General features: G+C 36.7%; 1 protein-coding gene across 11 annotated transcripts in view; it reads left to right on the top strand.

Moving 5' to 3' along the window:
• KDM4C (lysine demethylase 4C) overlaps positions 1 to 17,690 on the top strand; it is a 286,621-nt gene that overhangs the window by 39,458 nt on the left and 229,473 nt on the right. For all 11 annotated transcript variants that reach the window (XM_083816573.1, XM_083816576.1, XM_083816577.1 and 8 more), the window contains one exon: positions 13,820 to 13,869. In XM_083816573.1, the coding sequence (XP_083672699.1) occupies positions 13,820 to 13,869 (50 nt within the window). The remainder of the gene's footprint in view (positions 1 to 13,819; positions 13,870 to 17,690) is intronic.

Below are 17,690 nucleotides of genomic sequence, written 5' to 3'. Positions count from 1 at the left end.
ATGAGCTTTACTCAAAAGCCAGAATAACATTCTCAGTTGAAAAAGCAATGAAATGTGTGAGGTCTGTGACATAAAGAACATCACAGTAATGTATTCTGTTTTAAAGGAAAAGGCTAATAAGTATATAAGGCTTATTTGAGTTCAACAGAAAAAGACTGTAATGATTCAATTTGACAAGCTTAATTAGAGTTGGCAACTCCAAGACTATTTGAGATAACTCTTGTAAGGCCTCTTTGAAATCAGTTCCTTTGGTTCAATTTACGTAGACATGTGACTCGTCCTTTGGGAATGCTTCCAGGTTTTTCTATTAAACATGCATTTAATTGCTTTTATTGCATCAGGGTTGCATTCTCTGTTACACGGGTCCAGTAGCAGAGGAGATTCAGCATTGAAGTTAATTCCTATATTGGAAGCTTCTGCTATCCTTTCCACATTATATTAGATTTTAAATTGAACAGCTTTTTACTTTGTTGTCTCTCCATCAATCAGATATTGCACATGTAGATTGTGGTATCTTATTATATAATATATATTAAAGCACATGAGAGAAATGTCTTCCTACAGATGTATTTTAAGGAGAGAAAAAAACTTTGTACAAAGAACATAAAGTCATTAGAAAGATGCACTCTGCTCAGATGGATTCTGTCAGCTTCTAGTCATCCAAAGTAGATGGAAAACTTTGTAGCTGGTATTTCCTTATGACATTGTTACTTTCATATCTATACCAAAAAAAAGACCTACTTATTTAAACTGTAAATTAGAAAATAGTGCCATTCTGATCACAGTATAGAAGGTGGTAAATTGATCAGCTGCTGCTTCTTAGGCCACTTCTTCATCTTTACCTGCTTTTCTTGGACAGTGGTCTCTTGTGCTTAGAGTAGGTAAACAACACCTATTGGAGTAATGCATTTCTGTGTTTTGCCTTGTTTAATTATATATTTTTTTGTTGTTGGAAATTGCTATTTTGATAGATTTGGGCATACTAAGTCTTCTCAGCCAGAAGAATTAGAGTTGTGCTAAAAATGGATGAAAAGATGGGTAATTCCACAATGTTCTAAGATGAAAAGACAACTTTTACTAAATCAGTGTGATTGCATAAAAAAATTGTTTTAGGTTCTGTAGAACTGTAGAAGTACTATTTACAGAAAACCTTACTGCACATTGTAAAATTCCAAGTAGTCGGGACATTTTGTTACATCTTGAAGTATATAAACTCATTAGGAACTAAGAAAACTTAGCTGTATCCCACTATTTTGAAGAAGGTGGGAATTGAAAATATGGTAACGGCTTTTCTAGTTCATAGATACTTGTTTAATACTTTCGAAGAAATAGTAGTGGATACTAACTTCCTTTTGTGAACCAAATTGGCCCATATTATTACAAAATGTAGCACTAAAAAAAAAGTTGAGTGAAAACTTTAGATTTAATCAGTTGAAGATTTATTTATTGTTGTATGGCTGCTGGGGGTTTACTGGAGGAATGGCGCAGTAGTTTATGCTAATGCTGCATCAGCAAAATGTACCATGTGTTAACATGATATTTTACTTCAGAAAAGTGGAGGAGGAGTTGTAGGTTAGGATACAGATAGCGAAGATCTTGAACATTCTTTTAAAATTTAAGCTGAGTTGACAAGTGCTTCCTTAGTGAAACCAAATACCCTGGCATATATGGTAGTAGCATGAGGTTTTAACCTTACTGGTTATACATCTAGTTCTTCAAGACAGCCATGTTGGTCTTATGGAGAACTGACAAATATTTATTACTAAGTATGATAGGTAGTGTGTTTTCTCTGAATTGTGAGAAAAGAACCACTTGCACCTGAAAGCCCAGATGAGAATGTGCAGGCAGTAGCCAAGTCTGACTGGGGTGATGTCTATGGATTTGGAGCTTTCTCCAAAAGTTAGGTGTAGATGAAACTTCATTTCTTCTTATTCTTTGTGCACTTTCACCACCAAGAGGTATACAAAGAAGTTCATAGGTTTATTTGTACTGATTACTCCATTGACTGCCTCATCTGAAACAAGAAAACGTGTCAGATAACTTTGCAAAATCAAGATTAAGGTTGTTTTCGTGTCTGTATATATTTTTGCAGTTCATATGCTTGCTTTATAAATGACTTTTTGCTTGCAAAAAGGTGTCAAGGACATAAAATAATTGGAGAAGAAAGGACTTGATGAAATTTAGAGGCCTCGAAATGGAACAATATAGGGGGAGAAGAGAGGTATAGTGAGAAAAGAGTTTTGGAAAAGAGAAATAGTTTGTTGTGATTGCTTGCTAAATTGCAAGCAGAATTTTTACTGCAACTTTTCCTTTGCATTTTTTTTCGAGGGGAAAAATCTTGAAGGTGCTACACCATTTAACATCACTATTTCTTATGAAAGAAGTCCTATTACCAAGAAGAACCATTGGCATGATGGATGATTTACTTTATTAATCCAGTTTGTTGTTGAACTGCTTTTTAGCATTAAAAGTTTCTTCACTTTGCCATTTGTTGCTATATATTTTCATTTTCTTCTGTTGTAATTATTATTTCAGGGTTGTAGGCCTTGACTAAAGATTTTCTTGTTTTATTTAATAGTTTGAGGAATTTTGATATGTTGTTCAAGTATTTTGAACCATTCTTTGAAATTATTGCCTTGCCTAAAACAGATTTCAGTTAATAGTAAAAATGTTAGGCTATTGGTTGGTGTACTAGATCTATGGGTAAAAAATATAGATAATGCATTAATTTACATTATAAGTTTATAAATACAAAGAAATCTGAATAAGGTATTTGCATTTTGGAAAGTATTTCTGGATGTATTAAGTGTCTGAAAGCAATGTTTATTCTTTGGGTTGCTTACCTGACTCATACCAAGATCAGTGGTGTGGATAGGATCTTTATTTTTTTAACTTTTTTAAGGGCTAAAATGATGTAAATGTTCTTGAAGAATGTTAATAATACATACGTGAAAGTGTTTATTGAACACAACCAAAGCATTTATTTTCATGGCACTGTGGATATTTCAAAAGTTAAAATTGGACTAATTTCTTCTTTTGCGGGGGGGGGGGAGGCAGGGGAAGGGGAGATAAGAGTAAATGGAGAACACATTTAGTGCTTTTTTTAAAGCTGTGTAGCCCCAAATGAGCTGTGCTCATTGTTTTCACCTTTTACATCTAATGATGGAGATCTTTCTACACTAGCAAATACTATATATTGACCTGTGATGTTTTCTGTGACATTCCATCAGGTCTTAAGTTCCCTGCTCTCCTGAACAGACCAGAAATGACAAGAGACACTTTTTTAAAAGAAAAGGCTTAGTAATGCATTTCATATATCACAGAAGGTCTTCCAGGGATGGTCAGTCATAAAATAAAGATGAATACCTGCAACAGAAAGGGAAGACATCTTTGTGATAATGTCAAGAAAAGGAGTGGATTACTGGAGAGAGTGCTTAGCCAAAATCAGATGAAGTTGCATTACTATAAGAAAAGTAGTGAACATCTGTGGTGACATTCAAAGTTAAGCAGGTAGATTAAGTTCAGGATTAGTGTTTGGGGGAGTTCAGTGGATACAGGATGTTGAAAACACCGATCTTCTCAAGACGGCCTAAAATTCTTGAGCATCTTTATTGATTGCCGTAGCTATAACCTGTTTTTATGGATTAACTAGTATAGAAAATGTACCAATACCTGTTCATCTGCCTTTATGAAGTGGAAAGATGAGCCATGATATTGGCTGTGGAAAGCATTAAAACATGATTTCATATGAAATCTTTCAGACTTTGAATGCCAGTAGCAAAGGAAACAGTGATGAGGTTATGAGTATCGTGGGATAAAATGGGTGGTGTTCTGACACCAATATTACAGGCAAAGGTATAGAAGGGAAGGCATAGGCTGCTAACACTACATGATTTAAGAGCAGATAAGGCAGTGAAGTAGAAGGGTTAAAAGACTCAGTTTGCGACAGAGTCTTCTGGAGTATCATTCATAGGATTTTCACTGAGATCAGCGGATAACTGGTCAAGACTGGTAAAATTTGGGCAAGGTGGTGCGGAGTTCAGCATGAGTGGAAGTGTTGCTGACTTTGTACAGGTTATGCTTACCATCGACATAACTGGCATGTTTCCTGGTTATGTTGCATGTCTTGGAAAAGAAAATTTTAGTGATGTGCAAATATTTTAATGTGAAAAGTGGGAGTAATCTATAAAACCTTCTCTGAGAGGCAGAAAGATCATAGAATCATAGAATGGCTCAGGTTGGAAGGGACCTTAAAGATCACCTCATTCCAACCCTCCTGCCATGGGCAGGGACACTTCCCACCAGACCAGGTTGTCCAAAGCCCCATCCAGCCTGGCCTTGAACATTTCCAGGGAAATCTCCCCTCTTTTAGTTTAAAACCATTCCCCCTTGTCCTTTCATTGTCTGATTGAGCAAAGAGTTGCTCTCCATCCTTTCCATAAGTTCCCTTTAAGTACTGAAAGGCCACAGTGAGGTCACCCTGGAGCCTTCTCTTCTTTAGGCTGAACAGCCCCAGCTCTCTTCGTAGGAGAGGTGCTCCAGCCCTCTGATCATCCTTGTGGCCCTCCCCTGGACCCACTCTAACAGATCCACATCCTTCTATCTAAGGGTGACACAAAACTGGGAGGAGTGGCTGATAACACCAGAGGGCTGTTCTGTCACCCAGAGGAATCTGGAGAAGTGGACTGATACTGGACATGAAATTTAACAAAGGGAAGTGGAAAGCCCTTTTCATAGGGAGGAAGAAACCCAGCCACCAGCATATGCTGGGGGTCACCCACCTGGAAGGTACCTTGGCATAAAAGGTCTTTGGGGATCCTAGTGGAGAAGAAGTTGAACGTGAATCAGCAGGTTGTCCTTGCTGCTAAGAAGGCGAATGCTATTCTGGGCTGCATTAGGCAAAGTGTTGCCAGCAGGTGAGGAAGGTGATCTTTCCCCTCTGCTCAGCACTGATGAGGCCACACCTGGAGTATTGTGTCCAGTGCCAGGCTGTCAGTACAAGAGAAACCTGGGCATACTGGAGGAGAGTCCAATGGAGGCCATGAAGACGGTGAAGGGATTGGAGCACTTCTCCTATGAGGAGAGGCTGAGAGAGCTGGGGCTGTTCAGCCTGGAGAAGAGGAGGCACAGGGGAATCTCATCAGTATGCATAAACACCTGAAGGAGGGTGTGAAGAGAACAGAGCGAGGCTGTCTCTTGTCAGTGGTGCCAGTACCAGGACAAGAAGGAATGGGCACAACCTGGAGCACAGGAGGTTCCCTCTGAACATCAGGAAGCACTTCTGTACTGTGAGGGTGACCGAGCACCAGCATAGGTTGCCGAGGGACATTTTAGTTTTCTTACTTGGAGATCTTCAAAAGCCACGTGGGCACGGTCCTGGCCAACCTGCTCTGGGTGTCCCTGCTTGAGCACGGGGGTTGGACCAGATGACCTCCAGAGGTCCCTACCAATGCCGACTGTTCTGTGATTCTGTGATAGGACTCTGTGATACTTACTAATTTTCTTGATCTGCATTCTTAGAAATACAAAGCCCTTGAAAATACAGAATTAGAGAAAAGGAGGACCTTGCTTACACCCATTCATAAACAAGTGCAGGAACAGAGACAGCAACAGTTGTAGTATTACCCTTATCTGGTAAACTTTAAGCTCTCAATTGGAAGGTTGAGAATAAGCTATGTTTTTCTGCCTGACAAGCAGTTCTTTCTTGAGTTGTTATTTTTGCCCAAGGCCAGGCAGTTGGTAAAGGCTATTTAGGTATTGGAATACAGTTAAAAGTTCATTTTGCATATGCTATCAGCATACAGTATTTGTGACCATTTATTTTTTTAACTATGCAGTGTATATGTTAGAGAAGGAAAACTTCGAAAGGTAATAACCCATCTCCAGAGCTACCTAGTCTGCTGATAGGTGGGTTTTGGTGATTTTACTGATGGAATGAACTGACTGCTGCAGATATCACCTTTGTAGCTACTTCAGTAGAACTATAAATCTGGAAACAGTATTGTGGTAATGATTCTGTAGTACAAAATATAACTGCTCTGGCTCTGATGCCTAGAACAGAGTTATTCATGTGGTGTGCATTTGTATAAATACTTTCTGAGGCATGATAAGACCACCATACATTTTCAGAAATCTGAATACATTTTTGTTCTTGTATTGATTGTTCTAGTGATGTTGTGCTCTAACTACATAGTTTGTTCTTTAATACTTTTTACTGTGAAGGTTTGATGACTTAGTGATTTTTACATTCATACATAGCTTTGAATTTCTTTTAGCTTTATTAAAATGTTGAGGTTATTAAATTATTAATAACTTTAAATGGTTTGCCGTGCAAAAAAGCATCTGTTTTGGTTTAACTTCATGGGCTGTTTTACCTTATCACTGTTGTGGGCAAATAAAATTTTATTCGGTATCTTTTTTTCTTCTGTCATGGACATCAGAGGGATACAAGTCAAGTGTGGAAGTCAGTGTATGACTGACAGTTTATAGAATTTTGTGCTGATCTATGCAGTATGGACTCACAGGAAATAAGTTTTGCTATCTAACCTGATATATATATATATATATTTATGACAAATATAGGCCTTATTTTCTGTTCTTTTAAACTAGGGGCTTGTCATCTTGTAGTCGTTGTTCTCAGAGGCTGTTACAACCTTCCTTTTCTATTTTGAGAATGGTAAGGATTCCTTGGAAAAAAGAAAAACAACTTATATTTCAGAGATCTTTGTGTTCTTGTCTATAGTACCATTTAGCTCCACTGCTTTTCTTTCTATGAAATTAAAATTCACTTTCTGTGAAAACAGGCTAAATTAAAAATGTGTGACTCATTGTACCAGCATATCCTTGCTTGTCATACAGTGCCAACTGTGCAATTCATTGAACAAGTACAGGTATTTGTGAGTTTTGGCATTCTTTGCAGCCAATAAAGACAAATTGTCCTCTTTCCTCTTTCTAACACAGTTTCCCCGGGTGAGGACTTAAATTTTAATTTGTCTGGAACATATCCTTAAGCTAGGATTTTCATGGTGGAACAAAGTTGGAGATAGAAGCTGCTTCTAGAAACAGAGTATATGCTGATGGATGCAGAATGCTTAAGGTTTTAATAGTTTGTGTCAGACTGAAGACTTAAGCTGTATTGCTGCAGAACTTCTAAAAACTGCATTACTATGTATATTGGCTTCTGATTCTTTTTTTAATTTTAAATGCAACTTAAGTGGATATTGGTCATAACCAATGTAGCCATGATATTTTGCCTAATTAAAGAGAATAGATGGGTATGTATCATCTTGGATATATATATATATGTATATATATATACACACACACACACATCGAGTATACAGGAAATTTAAGGAAAAACTGAAAGGCCTAATTCTGATACAGACAGGATAGCATCACTGTATTTGTTTTTAGCTACAACAGTAGATTATGCAGGATGTTTTTTAATATAATGTGCTAAATTTTGCTTCAGGAAGTGCAGTTATGTGTAACATTAATGAAGTGTAGTGTAACATTACACTTCATTTTTTTGAATAAATATTCTCATATTACTGTCTTAAAAACAAGACATTAACTGAGTGTAACAGGGAAACTGGAATGCTAAATAATTGCTTGGATTCAATTAATATTTAAAAAGTAATAATTTACAATAGAATATTAACAATCAGCATTCTTAATGTAATGACATTTTAATTGAATTTGTTTAATTTTATTAATATAGTTTAGGGGATTTACAACTACTGTGGCATTACAGAAATTTAGATTGTGCTGTAGCATGTTTTCTGGCTGCTTGAAGACTTTTCTCAGAGTCCAAGAGAACTTTTCAGAGTCGAATAACAAAACAGACAATTATTTCTTCCCTGATCATATAGAGATGTTGGTCTTAAAAATGTGTAAATATTTGTTACATTACTGTTGAAGGACCTAGTGGCTTTGAGCTGGAAGTGTTTTGTTTCAATCCCATCTTTATAAGAACGCTTGGTAGCTTCAAACACGACAGTTTTCTTGTCTTTTTTTCCTGAACTTACACAAGTTACAGCTGATCAATTTGCCCAATTTGATGATGAGGTGTTGCTTTGGGGTAGCAGCACCTCATCTACCATGCCACATGGTAGATCCTGAGGACAAAAACATGAATCAAGTACTAGGATTGCTTAAATAGTGTGTTTGTTATTATAAATTGAGAAGAAACTGCAGCTGAATGGGGTGTCTGTTCTGTGAAAACCTGGGTCTGGCTTAGCAAAGAGCCCTAAAGTAAATGAGCTGTGATGCCACAGTTACCTTCCTGTCTGCTCGTCCTAGAAAGCAGTTCAGAACTCTGAATTCAGTACTTACACTCTGCATACTGTGGATGGGTGGAACTAGGAGCTTCGTAATGGAGTACAAATGGTGAACAAGTTGAGTGGGAAACTGACCAGTCTAGCCAGTAGGCAAGTCTAAAAAGAGGGGGAGATATTAGAAATTTTGTGGTTTAATCCTCTAAGTAAACTGCAGAAATGAGGATTTGAAAATATCTTCCTTAAGTTTTTGTAAGTCATCACTGTAGAGTAGGTGAATTGCTGACTTCTTTAAAGAAAATAAATTGAGTTAGTCTCCCTACGTAAATTGGGTTTACTGATTGCAACCAGAAATCCAACAAAAAAGTAAGAACGTTATTTCAATTGTCTTTTTATTTTCCGGTTGGATATCAACCCTGTACCTCCCAAGACTATCCCTTAATAGTTAGGGTAAGGAAATACATTCTTCACTGTCCCATGTCACAAGTTACATGGGAGCAAAGGAGGAACATGTAATAGGGAAGATGTCTTTGTATAGAAGATGAATCTTGGATTCTAATGTGTTCTGCTAGAAAACTTCTATAATTTCCATTAGCTGGTCACTAATTAAAATGGTAAGTGCTAAGACTAGGGCACAGAATCAAGACTTCCCGTGAATTTGAATTTATTGTATTTTTTTAAGCCATCTACTAGGGGGAAGAGCAGAAAAAGGTATTAATACGTATTTCTCCCTCCAAACCATTGATTCTTCTGAAAGTCTTTCAGACTGCTGTGTGTATTGTGGAGATATTAGTACTCTTTTACAAGGCATCAGGATGATGTGTATGTTTCAGATATGTTATTTTCATATGTTAATGTCACAAACTGGCACAGCAGCATTATTACAGATAGGCAAACCCAAATTGTGTAGAATGTTGCTTCCTGTGTTTTCTGTTTTTTTAAACCCTGGACTTACATTAATATAGTGACATTTCTGATCAAAATTTGTTCTGGCATTTTTTTTCAGTCTCATTTTAATACAGTACAGAAACATACCCATTTTAATTTCCTTTCTAGGTAACCAAGAGCTCTGAGCAGGTTTCTTTTGTTTTTTTTTTCTTATTCTGACCTACACTCATTATCAGGAGAAACAAATGGTTATACTGTGACCAGGAGAGCAAAAAGAACGTGAAAGTAATGGAAAAAAAACTATGAAATTATTGTTAGGTAATGCACAGTATATAATGTACAGTAAATCATGCTCTAGCATTATTTAAAAATATTTGTAGGCAATTCGTTTAAATGAGTTTGAGTTTTCAATAAGCGCTTTTTATGTAGTAGAATTATTTTCTGTTGTCTGACGTTTTTGCAACAGTCTCTCAAATGGAAATTTGAAAAAGTGAATAATGCTGTGGAGATACTAGTTTGTCTTGTGTTTTCTGAAATGTCTATTAGTTACTTATTCTGAAGTCTGTAATTTTCATTTATGTTTTCTTTTGAGTTAATCCATTTCACAAGTGGTCCACATGCTTGTCATTCTTATCTTCCAAGTAAGTTATGCTAAAGATTTCATTTCTGATATAAAGGAAAATTAAAGAAAACTCTTCTTTTTTGTGTTGTTATACAGATGTGTCTCTGTGCAACATCCAAACATTATTAATAAAATTGAACTTGAGTAAAATCCATATTTTTTCCCTGCACTGATTTCTTTTTCTTTGACATGCAGGGTGAAACAGTTGTGTTTTACTGTAACGAAGTAGCTCTCCATTACTACAGGGAGAGAAAAAATAAATTCATCTAACAGAAGCTGTGAAGGAAACAGTTCCTTAAAGTTTTTTTACACTTTGCGTCTGAGTATAAAGCTAATAGTAACCAAAGTTATTACTGTGCATTGCTATTTTCAGCCTTGCTTTCGGAATGTTGTTTTTTCGTATCGTAGTTAACTATCTTAACAACCATATTTTCCAAGTTAAAGACAGGGCTGAGTGATCATTGGTCCTAGACCATTGCCTATTATTGTCTACCCTGGGGATCTGAGGTATATAGGACAGGGAGCTTACATTGCCACTCTTCATGGATAAACAGTGGATTAATCTTCCGTAAGACTGAGTTTTTATTAAAAAATAGAATAAAAAAATGAAGTTACTAGCTTTAAAGTACACTAAGAAATTCTGTGTAAGCATTTAGTCTTGAAAACAATAGAAATTATATCAGTGGTGTGTGTATGTTTCAGAAACATAAAATGTTGACTTAGATTTAATAATTACTATAGTTAAGTTGGCAATACACTTTAATTGCTGAATTAATATATATTTGAGATCTTTTCTGAACAATATTAAACAGTTATGAAGCAATGAACAGTGACTCTTCAACTTTAATCTGTCTCTTCAAAATTTTTAACAAATATGTCTTCCTGAACTGATGAGGTTAAAGTTTAGTTAGCACTAACAGAAATAACATTATTTCTTTTCATTTTTCTATGTCTTTGCTTGGTATCAGAAAAGTTTCTCTTTGCTTCATAGTGATACAGCATTTAAAATCCATTACGTGTACTTTTGAAGATGACAGGACTTGACCTTAAGGTATGAGGAGTCAGACAAACATTAGTGGCTGTTTGGAAATGTAGCTAAGAAGAGGCTGGGCACAAAGTGGGGAAAATATTTTTCCGAAAGCTTTTAATGCTGCGGGTGTAGAGAAGAGATCAGTAACAGAAAGAACGCACTGTGAGAGTTTTCTGTGAGTTTCTGTACTTTTTCAGCCTCTTCTTCTCCACGTGTATTTCTTTCCCCTAAGTACTCTTTGTTTTTGGGAGAGAGGAGGGTATGCTGGAAAACTGAAATGTCATTATTAATAGCTGATCTGAAGCTGCAGTGTAAGTCTGTAACAGCCCGGTGAGATGCTGTAGAACGTGTTTCAGTTCAGCTTGACAGTGGTTCTTACCTCTGTATGGAAAGTGATGGAGTGTTTTGCAATATGAGAGAGTGTGCTGAAGGTGTTACGTGACCTGGCTAAGGATACTGAGAGGGAATGTTTTTTTCACTGACAGTAATCTGAGACAGAGCTTGGGAGTTCAGTGTTCTGTGCAGTAGATGAAGCATCCAGTTAGATTCACGTCACCATTCTTTGACTGATATCCAAGACAGGTTCATATGTTTAACAGGTCTCAGTTTTCTAACAAATGGTATTTGGAACCAAGGAAAGTCATTACGGGAGCATGCCTGGAGAGTGAAACTACGGCTTCCAATGATACTGTGAAGGCAATCTCCTGTTCCTCGTCCTTTAACTGTGAGAAGAGGGACAGTAGCAACAGTGGGAAGAAATGAAGGGCCAGGGAGTAGATGCTACCACGTTACCCCAAAAAAGACAATGGTGAAAAGCACTAGCTTGTGTTGAATCACAGAATGGTTTGGGTTAGAAGGGACCTTGAAGATCATCTAATCCTACCCTCCTGGCCATGGGCAGGGACACCTCCCACCAGACCAGGCTGCTCAAAGCCCCATCCAGCCTGGCCTTGAACACCCCCAGGGATGGGGCATCCACAGCTTCTCTGGGCAGCCTGTGCCAGGGCCTCAACACCCTCTGAGTGAATAATTTCTTCTGAATGTCTTATCTAAGTCTAACCTCCTCTAGTTTAAAACAACTCCCTTTAGTCCTGTTGCTACAGTCTTTGATGAAGAGTCCCTCCTCAGCTTTCCTGTAGGTCCCCTTTAGGTACTGGAAAGCCGCTTTGCCCGGAGCCTTCTCTTCTCCAGGCTGAGCAGCCCCATCTCCCTCAGCCTGTCTTCACAGGAGAGGTGCTCCAGCCCCGTGGTCACTGTGGCCCTCCTCTGGACTTGTTCTAGTATGTCCATGTCCTTCTTCTTAATGAATTACTGATAGATAATTTTAGATTCACTAAATAAATAGGTGTAATCCAGTTAAATCACATGCCCTGTTTTATCACTTCAAGAGACTTGTTGAGACCTCAGTTGTCAAGTTTAGTCTTTTAGACTACTGATAAGTACCTAAGTCTATGGGTACAAACAGAAACATGGAGCTCTCTATTACCACAAAAATGCAGTAAATCGTACTTCTGGAAGAACAACATTTAAGAATAATTCCAGTCCATTAAAGACATGAAAAGTAAAGAAGAGACTTTACTTTGTGCTTTTTTTAGACATAAACACTATCTGTTCTGATTTTACTTTATAGTTGTGTATTTAATGACATACAAGCTATACGTAGCTATTTGTCTTCACTGCTGTGTGAAAGATACGAACATACTTTTAGATTATTATGTATACACTGATGCATGTGCTTTAAGCAGTGGAGAACAGACATAAATAGGTTGGAAGTATAAATGGAGATAAACAATCAATTTTGGGAAAACAAGGAAATTCTGTTTAAAACTGCAAGCAGTGAGCAGAGTCAAGTTGAAAGTTTCTTTAATAGCATTTGGAGTGGGTTGTCAGTAGGCATGGGCTTTGTTACACTTGTTCTATTTAAGGCACTGACTTTGGAAAAGTCTTGCTTCTGTGCAGCAGTTTCAGTTGAGATGGTGTAAAATAGCGTGTGTGTGGAGGTGCAAATGAGAGCTTGAGATATGGGGTTGTTGTGCAAAGTGAGTCACTTGTTTTTTTGTAGTTGACAGGGAAGATCAATGAAATAGGTGTTCACAATACAGTGAAATAAAGCTGCATGTTCACTTTGAAAGTGCAGGTTTGGACTATGCTAAATATGCATTTTCTCCATTTCTGAACCGTATTTTTTTGTAAAGAAGAATCAATCTGAAGTCATTGCGACATTAAACTGGAATGAAAGCTGTTAAAGTCAGAAATAAAGCATAATGCACAGATATATGTGTAGTATATCTATTAAGTGCAGTAAATGTGTGAAATGTGTGAAGCTTCTGTGTTTGCTCAGATTCCACTTGTTTTATGTTCTTACTGATTTGTTGCAAATAGCTTATGGAATCTTCTAAAAATAGTTTATTGTTAGAACAGAGTGTTCCCAATCTGCACAATTTCTGAATTTAAAGAGCTTTTATTTGTTAGAGTTAAAAAATAATTTGTGATGTTTTACAAAGACAAGTAACCTCTTACTCCCTAGCATTGACAATAAGACAAAATAGTGATGTCTAATGCTCATATTTTTCTGTTGAACTCCTGTCTCTTGTGAAGCACAGTAAAAATCAGAGATTAAACCTGTATGAATTAGATTTATTCTGTTACGTGGTTTTGTTTCATTTAGAAAAGGAGAATGTAGCTTTTTAACTGGCCTGTTATAATAATGAAATATTGTCAATATGCATGATTTAAAAATATTGAATATAAAATATTGAATATAAAATTTCTGAACTGGGTATTATAATATTTAAGCTAGAAATATGCTAAAATATTTTCTCAAAGATAACTTAATCTTTATTTTTTTCTCAGAAAATAGTATATTTTTCCTATATAATTCTTCATTCTTTCATCTTCCTGTTTTCTGTGTTTTGGGGTACTTATTCTGTGTGAAATAATTTTTACTTAAGTAATCATGTCTTTAAACATTTTCTTTATCCCTTTTCTTTGTCTGAATTTTAGGTATGCTATTCCTCCAGAGCATGGGAAGCGGCTTGAAAGACTAGCTCAAGGTAATATTTTCATTATTTCTGTGTGTAAGATATTTGAAGGACAAACCTCCAGCAAAATGAAAAACATTTTTCTCTACTAACCTACAGTGTTTTATTACTTCTAAATATTGTGTGACTTTTATCTGTCAGTAGTATGTTTACAAAACGGGAACACTTTAGTACTCTGAGGAATTTTAAAGAATCAAAATAAACCTTTTTCTTAGTACTTTATTTTGTACTGGCATTTTTAGGTTGGTTAAGTTTATGAAAATGAGACTTGGTATTTTGCCCTTTTTATTCATTAGATTTTCATTGCCGGTATCTTTGCCTCCTTCTGTGGCCTTGCTTTCTTTCCCTTGTCATAGCTTTTCATCAAGAACTTTTGAATTTGTAGCTGATCTTAGCCAAATTTGATTCAAAGAAATGTCAAAGATAGCTGAGTGTCCAGAAGTTTCATGAAAGTTAATGGCAGGGTAGAGGATGGAAACCTAGTTAGTACCTCTGGGAAAGAGGAGTCAGACAAAATGTACCAACTCTAAATCTTATTTGGTAGCAGTCAGTGAACAGGCATAAAAAGGTACTTTAGCCAAAGCACTTACTGGGTTTTGCCCTCCAGAGGTGTGAGGAGCATCTTTTGAGAAGGAGCAGATGATGTTATTGTGGGGATGAGATCTGAGGATGAGGCTAATTTAAAGGAAAATTCTTCTTGCACATAGGTTTATTTTAAATAAAGCTACAGCTTGCCTTTTATTTCTAGATTAAGAGTGCCTACTTATAAATACAGAAATATTTAGGCATATTTCTTGGTTGGACAGCACATGCCTGCCATTAGTGATATTATGTAAGGAATACCATTGAAAGCTCATAACTGGATATTGTGAGTCAGGACTGCTGGGGTTTAACTGGGCACACAGCCGTTTGCGCACTCCCAGCAAGTGGGATGGGGGAGAGAATCAGAAGAAGGTAAAAGCTTGTGGGCTGAGGTAAAGGCAATTAAGGAGGACAGAAAAAGAAGGAAAAATAATAAAAATAAACTGTTGTGTATATATAAAACAAGTGAGGCACAGTGCAATTTCTGACCACCTGCTAATCAAAGCTCAGTCAGTCTCCGAGCAGCAGCCACCCCCTCTCCCCTCCCAGCCAACCCCCCAGTGTTATTGTTCAGCAAGGTGTGACATGGTGTGGACTATCCCTCTGGCCACTTTGGGTTAGCTGTCCTGGTTCTGTCCCCTCCCTGCTTCTTGTGCACCTGCAGCAGGGCAGTGTGAGAAGCTGAGAAGACCTTGACTTAGTGCAAGCACTGCTCTGTGGCAACTAAAACATCAATGTGTTATCAGCATTATTTTTCTCCAAAGTCCAAAACACAGCACCATTACAGGCCACTATGAAGAAAATGACCTGTCTCAGCTGAAACCAGGGCACAGGGCCATCATCTGAAAACGTTTGTTCATTTTCTTTTCATATCTGTTTACGTGCATATATATGCATGATGTTTAAACTAGTCACTGAGAACACTAATATGAAATGAATGTATCACTGAGATGTGAAAGTGAAGATGAGAGCTCACACTCATAAAAAAAACAAAAACAAGCACATTTAAAAAGATTTCAGCCTGGATAATTACTTATACTGTTCCTAAATTTTCCCATATTTTCAGTTGAGAAAATTGCCACTTTTCCTTTCTCCATCCTTTTCTATGACATGCAAAGCACAGAACTCTTCATATGCATACCTTGAAGCTGTTATTTTAACTGATAAATAAACTGATGCATGTGATAGACTGGGAAAGTGACATTGACTTATGCTAAGATAGGTTAATAAATATTTGTAAGGTTTATAGGAAATGAGCAGGGAATAAAAGAATAGAGATGTGGCAAAGGTTCGGAGAGGGACAGCAGAGGGACAGTGGTGAAAACTTTATATAAAGGACTGTTAAGTTATAGGTTTTCATTCTGGAGAAGAGTAAAGTAGAGGGAAGCAGGTATGATAAAGACCTGTGATGATTGGCTTGGAAAAGGTGACTAAACGGTGATTGTTCATTAGATCTTCCAGTACAGATGCAGACTCTGAAGGATCTCAGGAAATTAAAATCCAGTAATAATAATAATAAAAAAAAAGACATGGATTCAGGGGGAGACTGAACTATGCTGGCAAAGAAATCTGCTAGAGGATATGTAGGAACTGCATCTAGCTTTGGAATTCTTTGACACGCACCTTGGCAGATTACAAAGGGGAAGCAAAGATTTGATGTTACATTTAAACTATTCTCTACATCCACTTTTGACATTTGCTGGGAAGATGATCTCAGTGTATGTACTATTTGCATTTGATATGTTTTGGCTGCTCTAATGTTTATTATAGAATTTCATATTGACTGCTTATAGCTATGCAGCATTTTAAAACTATTCATGTTTAAATGTTTTATAATGAGTGTATCCGAACCTTTTTTTATTTTTATTTTTTTAAATAAAGAGTGGGGGAAGAGAGAGAATAGGCCATTTCAGCAACACTTGTTTACTTCTTTCTAAGAATTAATTGAAAGTGAAGGATGGCACTGTTTGGTGCACGCTGAAACAAAAAAAAGCTTCAGATTTTTGACATACCCTATTTTTCCCTGGATATTAAACTTACCTGTACAGATTTGGAAAATAAGTTATTTTTCATGGGCATGCTTAGCTATACTTTTTTTTAAAAAAAAAAACAACACAACCAAACAAAAAAAAAAAGAAAAACACAGATTTTCATGGGAATTTATGTTGCTTATTGTAAACTTCTATAATATTAGCAGACTGTATGCTGAGAGTGCTCAGAGTTCTTAGTGCTGCTAATGGTGTCAATACAATAAGAGGAACAGGACAAAGCATGGGGGAGAAATGGAGATTTCCGAAGCTTCTGTTTGTCAGAAGCTGATAGGATATATGGTGGGGAGACCAGTGTCTTAATCTCAGAATGCCTTAGTCAGAGTTGGGTAGTAGGCTAAATAGGACTTCAGGCTCACCCAGTGCAACAGTTCTTAGGACTAGAACTAGTAGAATAATGCAGGACAGGAAGGGGTCAAGCGTGAGGAGCACGGGCATTGGAATACACATACACCTTTTTCCACAGCTGGGAACAGGAACCCAGTTCCTTGATCATTAGTCATCCTTAGCTTTATTTAGTGAAGCTGCCCAAGCATGTCAAATCAGCCTTTTTCAGTGCACACCTGCATGGAAGTTGTCCACTACTGCTTATAATTAGTACTACAAGTTATAAAGGTGTGTGATGAATAGAAGTCTACTTTCCTTGATGAATCATAAGTATGATCAAAACTTAATTATTTTTATTTCAGAACCAGGTTTTGAACAGTGAGTAGCAATTAAAACATAGAATCAGACATTGAACAGTGAAGGTAAAATTTCAGATATTTTTTATTATATTCAGTGGATGAAACTGGATTTGTTTCTGTTGGGAAACTACATGCTCATATTGAGATTTTTACTGTAACAGCAATGTAAGGTATGTGAGTTACTTTTACAGCCAAACAACTCTGAAATTTCCTAAGTTTTCAGTGTTTGACTTCAATGTGTTCTACCTTGTTTTTCAGTGAATAGGGTGTTTTTGTGGTATTTTTGGTCCAGCTATTAGCTTAGAATACAGTATGGAAGATGTAGTTCTTAAGCATACAGATGATGAACTTTATACTCATTTTAACATACTTTCACTTATTTGTAAACTTCCATTTCTGATTATACTTACAGAGGTTAAGACTTCTGTGATCTTTTACTTTGCAACAGCTGCCTGCTAAAATACAGTCCGAATTTTACAGTAGGGTAAAGTTAGGGTAGGTGTACAGTAGGGTATAT

This window comes from Anser anser, assembly GCF_964211835.1.
Source record: "Anser anser genome assembly, chromosome: Z".
Lineage (NCBI taxonomy): Eukaryota > Metazoa > Chordata > Aves > Anseriformes > Anatidae > Anser > Anser anser.
Note: the sequence above shows the minus strand (reverse complement) of the source record. Positions and strands in the feature narration are given on the sequence as shown.